At 37.8% G+C, this 8,935-nt stretch overlaps 1 protein-coding gene across 1 annotated transcript; it reads right to left on the bottom strand.

Annotated features, from left to right (window-relative positions):
• Nucleotides 1-5,457: 5,457 nt before the first annotated feature.
• On the bottom strand, nucleotides 5,458-8,605 carry LOC131606328 (uncharacterized). Its single transcript, XM_058878577.1, has 3 exons — nucleotides 7,982-8,605; nucleotides 5,702-6,403; nucleotides 5,458-5,619 (listed from the first exon to the last, which is right to left on the bottom strand). The coding sequence occupies exons 1-3, from the start codon at nucleotides 8,603-8,605 to the stop codon at nucleotides 5,521-5,523; spliced, it is 1,425 nt and encodes a 474-aa protein (XP_058734560.1). The 3' UTR covers nucleotides 5,458-5,520.
• Nucleotides 8,606-8,935: the final 330 nt, after the last annotated feature.

Genomic DNA, 8,935 nt, shown 5'->3' with positions numbered 1-8,935 from the left:
AAACTACAAGTTTTATGTTGAAGACAAAAATTTATTTGGAGTGCTGAATAGTCGAATAATTCATTTTAGTTACAAACTTAATAAAACAATTAGTTTTGGGCCGATTTTTATATTTTATGAGTCTGTTGCTATTAGGGTCTAAATTCTCTTTTATTATTAAAACAAACTTCACAGCCTTAAGAGAGGAATTCTGTTTTATATGATTTAGAGAGAGCATTAGGATTATATAGTCGGCTAAAGTTCAAGGTTAATCTACTGTTTCAGAATTTCAAGACTAAGAGGTTATAATATTATCTGTTTTTGCTTAATTCGAGTTGCATATAATAGTGTTGATTAAATTTAATAGATGCATGTTTCTTAATTCAACGAGGCACAACCGTGATGGAACCCTTTGTAGTAGTGACCTCATTACTTGCAAGGCCATGTCTATTTTTGAGTGTTGTATGTTTTGATGCAGTAACTCTTAGAGTAAGATCCATTTATATACTACTTTGCAGGATTAACCCTTATAAGCCCGTTGTATGACTCAAAAATGCTTGTGTCCCATAATAATAACAAACTTGCATAGCAAGGTACAACTTTAAAAACACTTATCCAACTAACAGTTATCTAAAGAGGTTCAATAGTCAATACAATCCCTCAAAAAAATAAACTACTTACTGCATTCTCAGAATTAGGATTCAAACAAAAGAGTTATATAATCTTATCAGAATTGTTGTGAATTCAATGCCAAGAACAAAGTATAAACCAAGGAAGAATAAAGGACAAGGAAGAAGAGGAACACAATAATTGGTTATAACCGTTATTCTTTTACTTTCTCTTAAAACAAGATTACAAGTTTACAAGAATAACAAATAACCTCTCTCACCCTAAATTAGGATTTGCAGCTTAGCAATGATGAGAGACTAGTATGCTATTTATAATAAAACCTAACATACTAACTAATGAGTTTTTTCCACAAGGCCCATTACACAAGCCAACTTAATAAACAAGCTAACTTAACAAATTAGGGTTTAAACACTAAAACCTAATTTAACATGCTAACAACCCTAGCATCTTCGACACAAGCATGTGAACAACCTTCGAATTTATGCTTAACCCTGTCGAACCAAGAAGCTACCCTTTGGCCGTACTAGAGTTCGATCCAAAATCTCACAAATCTCCACCTTGGATCTAACTCTACAACATCAAGGGAACAAACTAGCTTTCTTCATGCAGCTTTATCAACTGCATACAGTGGAAAAACTTGCAACTCGGCAATGTCTTGGTGATCATATCAGCAGCATTGTCTTCAGTCGAAACCTTCAGCACTTGGACTTCTCCACGCTCGATTACTCCTCTGACAAAATGCAGCCTCACATCAATGTGCTTAGTTCGCTCATGATAGGCTGAATTCTTCGACAGGTGTATTGCACTTTGACTATCACATTTAACAATGATACTTCGACCTTGAAGTTTCAGCTCCTTTGCAAAACCTTCAAGCCACAATGCTTCTTTCACAGCTTCAGTTAAGGCAATATACTCCGCTTCAGTGGTTGATAGAGCAACAACCTTCTGAAGTGTTGCTTTCCAACTAATTGCTGTGCCAAACATAGTGAAAACATATCCAGAAATAGATTTTCTGGAATCCATACAACCTGCATAATCAGAGTCGACATATCCTTCGATTACTGCTTTACTATCTTCACCTAAGGCTCCACCATAAATTAGGACTCTATTTAGAGACCCATTTATGTACCTTAAAATCCACTTCAATGCTTGCCAGTGAGCCTTTCCAAGATTCGCCATGTACCTGCTTACAAGACTTACTGCGTATGCTATGTCGGGTCTAGTACAGACCATAGCATACATCAAAGAACCAACTATATTAGCATATGAGATGCTATTCATATAGACTCTTTCCACATCAGTACTGGGATACTGATCAATACTCAGCTTGAATTGAGGGTTTGTTGGAGTCACAACTGGCTTCGAATTCGACATACCAAACTTTTCAAGAATCTTCCGTAGATATGCCTCTTGAGATAGGCATAACTTCGACTTCTTTCTATCTCTTCGAATGTCAATTCCAAGAATCCTGGAAGCAGCTCCCAGATCCTTCATATCGAACTCCTTATTGAGTTCATCCTTCACCCTCATCACATCTTCGACACTGTTGCTTGCTATGAGAATATCATCCACATAAAGCAACAAAATAACAAATGAATTACCAGGTCGAAATCTGAAGTAAACACAGTGGTCGAACTGACTTCTAATGAAACTTATGCGTGCCATGAACTTGTCGAATCTCCTATTCCACTGTCGAGGAGATTGTTTCAGCCCATACAAGGATCTCTTTAACTTACACACATAATCTTCCTTCCCCTTTTCGACATACCCTTCAGGTTGCCTCATCAGGATCGTTTCATCTAGATCACCATACAAGAACGCAGTTTTCACATCCATCTGTTCCAGTTCAAGATCGAACTGTGCCACCATGGCAAGTAACATTCGAATGGACCTATGCTTCACAACAGGAGAAAACACATCATTAAAGTCAACACCTTCTTTCTGAGTGAAACCCCTTGCAACTAACCTTGCCTTGTATCTTTTCGACGTCACTCCTTCAATTCCTTCATTAACTTTGAAAATCCATTTACAGCTGACTAACCTTGCCCCAACAGGTTTCTTGATCAGTTCCCAAGTATGATTATCATGAAGAGATTTCATCTCATCATCCATGGCCTTCAGCCATTCAGTCTTATTTCGACTCCTGATAACTTCCTTATAATCTCTAGGTTCATCATCAAGAACCTCACTTGCAGAGATTAAGGCATAAGCTATAAGATCTGCATATCCAAGTCTCTGAGGTGGCTTGATGACTCTTCTCGACCTATCTCTCGACAATAGGTAGTCATCGTCAGTTTCCTCAACTTCAGCATCTTCTGTTTCTTCTTCGACTTCATCTGGGATATGCAATTCAGCATCAACATGCTCCACCTCAACAGGAATCTCTACCTGTTCCAGCTCTTCGTCAGATGTTTCTGTACTTCGATCAACATCATCAGTTTTCTTAAAAGCCATTTCAGCTTCATTGAAAACTACATCTCGACTGGTGATACACCTCCTGTGACCTGGCTCTAGGCACCATAGCCTATAAGCTTTGACTCCTTCAGGGTATCCCATGAACATGCATTTCAGAGCTCTAGGTTCGACCTTGTCTTGCCTAATGTGAGCATAGGCTACGCAGCCAAATACTCTTAGTTTGTCGAGATCTGGTGGATGTCCCGACCAAACTTCTTCAGGTGTCTTCATATCTAACGCTGTCGAAGGACATCTGTTTATCATATATGTTGCTGTCGAAACAGCCTCAGCCCAGAACACCTTCTTTATCTGACTCTCTCCAAAATAGTTCGATTAAACCTTTCAGCCAAACCATTTTGCTGTGGAGTACCTGCAGTAGTTCTATGCCTTGCAATACCAGAGGCAGCACAAAAACTGTCGAATGCCTCATTGCAAAATTCAAGGCCATTGTCGGTTCTCAACCTCTTGACCTTTCTGCCAGTCTGATTTTCAACCAGAGTCTTCCAACTTTTGAAATTGTCAAAAGTTTCATCCTTAGTCTTCTGGATGAATACCCATAATTTTCTGGAATAATCATCTACTATGGATAGAAAATACCTTGCTCTTGAATGTGATGGACACCTTGCAGGCCCCCAAAGATCAGCATGGATGTAATCAAGGGATCCATGTGTTCTTTGTTTGTCTTTGTTGAACTTCACTCTGCAAGATTTTCCAAGTACACAGGGTTCACAAAACTTCAGCTTTTCGACTTTGTCTCCACCAAGCAGATTTTGTTTCCCTAATTCGACCAAACCCCTTTCACTGACATGGCCCAATCTCATGTGCCGGATTTCTGTTTTCGACAAAGGTTTCGTGGATGCAACATTTGTCGAACCACTTACAACTTCAGCCTCAAGGGTATACAAGCCTTGTTTCTTCACGCCTCTCAAGACTTCCTTCGAACCCTTCATGACTCTTAGGATACTTTTCTCTCCTTGGAAAACATATCCTTTCTTGTCGAATCCACTCCTTCTTAGAGTCACTGCTTGAAACCACAAGAACATCAGATGATTCGAAATCATCTTGAACAATGGCAGCGTTGCCATTATCCTTACCTCCATGATATTTCAGGCGTTCAGGGCACACCTTTCTTGTGTGACCCTCCTTCTTACAATGGTAGCATCGAATGCCAGATGCTTCGCCACTGTAAGACTTCGACTGGCTTTTGCCTTTCTTCTTGTCGAACTTACTATCCTTTCGTAAGAGTTTTCCTTTAACGGCCAAACCTTTGCCAACAGTCGAAGGTTTATGCTCCTTTCGTTCATTCAAGTCCTTAGAGTACAAGGCTGATTGAACTTCTTCAAACGTCAGGGACTCCCTTCCATACAAGAGAGTTTCTTTGAAGTGAGCATGTGATCGAGGCAAAGAACACAATAGTAACAGCGCTTGATCTTCATCATCGATCTTCACATCAATATTTTCAAGATCAAGAATCAGCTTGTTGAACATATCCAACTGCTCAGCCAATACTTTGTCTTCAATCATCTTGAATGAATACAAAGCTTGCTTCAGGTAGAGTCGATTTACCAGTGATTTGGTCATATACAAACTTTCAAGTTTCACCCATAACCCTGATGCCGTCGTCTCCTTTGATACATGTCGGAGAACCTTATCACCAAGGCTCAACAAAATTGCACTGTGTGCCTTCTCGATCATAGTTGTCTTCTCCGCTGCCGTCAATTCTGCATTCATGGCTGCCTCTCCCTTCAACGCTTCCAAACAACCCTGCTGAACCAGTAGGGCTTTCATCTTCAAGCGCCACAGACCGAAATCATTCACTCCGGTGAACTTTTCAATCTCATACTTTGTTGAAGGCATCTTCTCCACGCTCACCGCACCAATTTGTTGTGAATTCAATGCCAAGAACAAAGTATAAACCAAGGAAGAATAAAGGACAAGGAAGAAGAGGAACACAATAATTGGTTATAACCGTTATTCTTTTACTTTCTCTTAAAACAAGATTACAAGTTTACAAGAATAACAAATAACCTCTCTCACCCTAAATTAGGATTTGCAGCTTAGCAATGATGAGAGACTAGTATGCTATTTATAATAAAACCTAACATACTAACTAATGGGTTTTTTCCACAAGGCCCATTACACAAGCCAACTTAATAAACAAGCTAACTTAATAAATTAGGGTTTAAACACTAAAACCTAATTTAACATGCTAACAACCCTAGCATCTTCGACACAAGCATGTGAACAACCTTCGACTTTATGCCTAACTCTGTCGAACCAAGAAGCTACCCTTCGGCCGTACTAGAGTTCGATCCAAAATCTCACAAGAATCACATATGAATTCAAATGTAACATGGAAGTTGCCACATATTTCAAAAATCAAACTACCTATAGTCTAGATTGCAATATATATTAGTCTGCCTCTTATAAAATAATAGAAATAAAAGAATTCAAGCATTAATAAGGTTCTTCTTCTGGGTACTCTATCAAATGGAACAAGGCTTCTGTTAATGCAGCTTCGAAAGAAGTCAAAGAAGCTCCCAACAAGTTTAGTGCCTGACAACATAGAGATATATGAAACTCATTATAAGTTTAATTACTTTAAAGCATCAATATTCAAGAGTTGAGTAATGTCTACCTCGGTCTCTCCAATGCTCATTTCATGCACCTCCAAATCATCGAAAGGTATGTTGAGTTTTTGCAAAAATGCAATGCTAGAAGTATTTTTATCCAATGTTGTCACTTGCAGATTATCCCACACAATAAATTTTGATTGCCCCTTCACAAACCCTACAGCAGATTTAATTGTACCATTTGAAGATCTTGGATCAAAAAGCTTCATTGATCCATATTTTTGATTTGAGTAGTCGTATACCACACCATTATTACAATACCTATAAGGAGGAGTATCTTTTTCACAAAGTTTTTCCAGAGGCTGATTCACATAACCAAATTGAGGAGCCACTTTGGGATATCCTGTAGGAGTATATATAGGTATCATGAAACATGAAAAATGGAGTTCTCTCACACTCTTGTTCAAGTTATTCATACATCCAATAGAATAATTGCCATTCAATTGCTCTAAAATAGTTCCTGCAGGTGCGGTGAGGAAACTGAATAGAAAATTAACAAAATCTCTCTCAGCTTCTGCATACACTATCATCTGTTTTGATTTACTAATAGTTACCTTGATATCCATTATAACGTCAGTAGTAGTAGGAACATTAGAAAGTGGAGTCTTTGAGGAGAAAATGCACTTATACGGAAACTTTCCATTTGCCAAGAATACATCACTTAGAGGAGAGTCGGAAGTTAAAGCTTTCCTTAGTAACTCCAAAATCTAAAAACAAAACACAGAAGTATAAACATTATTTTATGGCCTCAGTTTATAACATAGGCCTTAATTGTATAGTTAAAAGATATTTTAAATTAATTTATTTTTACCTAATAAACTTATTATTAGACCTTAGAAGTAAAAAACAGCCCAAACAAAACAATTGTTTTTTTCATGTAGGTAATGGTAGTTCTATTTCTTTTTGGAAGGCTCAATGGTTGAAAGAAGGTATTCTTCAAGATCTTTATCCGGAGTTATTTAACATTTCTCTCTTGAAAGAGGCCTCTATTGGTGCTATGGGGGGATGGAAGGATGGGTGTTGGAATTGGAGCGACTTTGGAATTCCGTTTTTCACGCAGCTGGGAAGAGATCATGCTGCGGCCAACAGCGGCACTTATACTGCTCCTACCTTGTTGTTTAATAATGCAGGCGTGGCTGCTTCTTCAAACAGTAATGTGTTGGAGTCCTCTTTTTTGCTTTTGAATGATGCTGTCGTTACTGCTTCGGTTTCCAGCTTAGCGGTGGATTTGGATGGTGCTGGCAGCATAGTTAGCCCTTCGGTCACCCTTCTTGAAATGCAGGCTGCTAGTTTGAAAAGGTTGCTTTCAACAGCAAAGCTTGTTGCGGACCGACAGGACTCAGCTAAATGGTTTCATGAGAAAAATTGTGTTTTTTCGGTATCCTCCTGCTACAAAGTGCTTAACAGAAGGCACTATCCATTTGGGCCGGAAAATCGTTTTGATTTTGTTTTTAAAGAGGTGTGGAAGGTTGAGGTTCCGCTTAAAGTCAAAGCGTTTGGATGGTGTTGCTTTCTAAACAAGATTCCAACCAAAGATTTACTTGTGAAAAGAGGTATTATTTTAGCTCCGGATGTTAGGTGTGTTTTTTGTGAGGAAATAAATGAAACTTTGATCCATTCTTTTTCGAAATGCCGGTATGTCGGAATTGTTTGGAAGGAAATGTCCGATTGGATAGGAATGTCTTACAATTGTTTTGAAGATTTGAAGGAAGGTTTTTGGAGATGGAGCAATTATTGTAGATCGAAGAAGGTTAAAAAAGGGAAGGAGGGAATCATTTGGCTCGCTATTATTTGGAGCATTTGGTTACGGAGGAATGATATTGTTTTCAACAACTCCTCTTGGAATTCAAGAGATGTCGTTTGGAGTTGTAAAGCCCTTTTGTGGAGGTGGTCGTATATTGGGAAAAATACGCGTGCCAATTGTAATTTCTTCGAGTTTAGCAATAACCCGTTGTTATACTTTAGTTAGATTGCAATAGGAGTGTATTTTTCTTTGGGTGGTGTTTCCTTGTACTAATTGGTCCTTTGGCCTTTATTAATATATCTTGCTTTAAAAAAAAAAAAAAAATGTTTCTTAAGGCAAGTGCTGTGTATTAAAAACATTTGTTGCTTTTGAGGGGTGCAGTGGCACCATTCAGCACCCATGTTCCTCCGCCACTGTTATGAACTACATTTTAAAGATTGTTTTCTATCATAAAATGATCATTATTTTCAACAAGTCCACCAGATTTTAAAAAACAAACTTTAATATGCAAAATGAATGAAAATATAAAACGCTATATTACCTCATTCAAACCGACAGTCACGGACATATGTGTAAGCTTGTTCATGTTTTTGTAACCAAGTTGTTGGAGCTGGTGAAGAGTATTTCCGGGAAAGCTTTGGAGCACTTTCAAATCATCAAAAATTAAATACAAAGTTTGTTTCTTAACAAAAACACAGTCCCTATTTCTAAAACCTCCATGCAGCTTAATTTCTTTGTCCATCAAATTCCCACAAGAACAACTAGCACCAACAAAAGTACTTAACAAACCTGTTCCTTCAGCACAAGTGTTACAAATGAAGTACTTTGTAGGTTCTGAATCATCAACATTCAACTTCAGTTTCTGGCAATCCGACTCAGAATTGTTGCGTGGATAAAGCAACATTCTCTTGCAGATACTGTTAAAGAAAACTTCATCACTGATATTTTCCACACTCTTGTAAAGATTACTTATGCAACCAAATGATTCTTGCTGTTGTTCATTTTTGAAGAGAAGTCTGGTGATAGTTCCTAATGGAAGTGTGAGAAAACTAAACAAAGTGTCAATGAAGTCACCGTTTGTTTCAGCCAAAACTACACGGTTTTTTTCTTTGTCTACTAAAAGTGTCAAATGTAGATTTTGTTCCTGTTCTTGCTTGGAAGCCATGACAAAACAACAACGACAAAAGCAACAAGAGAAATACTATTTTAAAGGTAGGTGAAATATAAGAGATGCACTGAAGATGGAAAATCAATTGAGATACTAATAATTTATTTTGGAAGATGAAAAAAAAATAACACTTTGATTTAAATCAAATGAAGAAATTCGTTAGTAATAATTGTTGGGTTGGAAAGGGAAACAAGCATTCAAGTCTAGTGACTCTTCTATTCCTTCTCACTCAATTATAATTGGTTATATCATTTCAAATTTTAATTACATGTCTCTTCATTTACCCGACTTCAGATTTGGTGGCATACTAAAAAACTATATCATTGT

This window comes from Vicia villosa, linkage group LG5 (assembly GCF_029867415.1).
Source record: "Vicia villosa cultivar HV-30 ecotype Madison, WI linkage group LG5, Vvil1.0, whole genome shotgun sequence".
In the NCBI taxonomy this organism is placed as follows: domain Eukaryota; kingdom Viridiplantae; phylum Streptophyta; class Magnoliopsida; order Fabales; family Fabaceae; genus Vicia; species Vicia villosa.
Note: the sequence above shows the minus strand (reverse complement) of the source record. Positions and strands in the feature narration are given on the sequence as shown.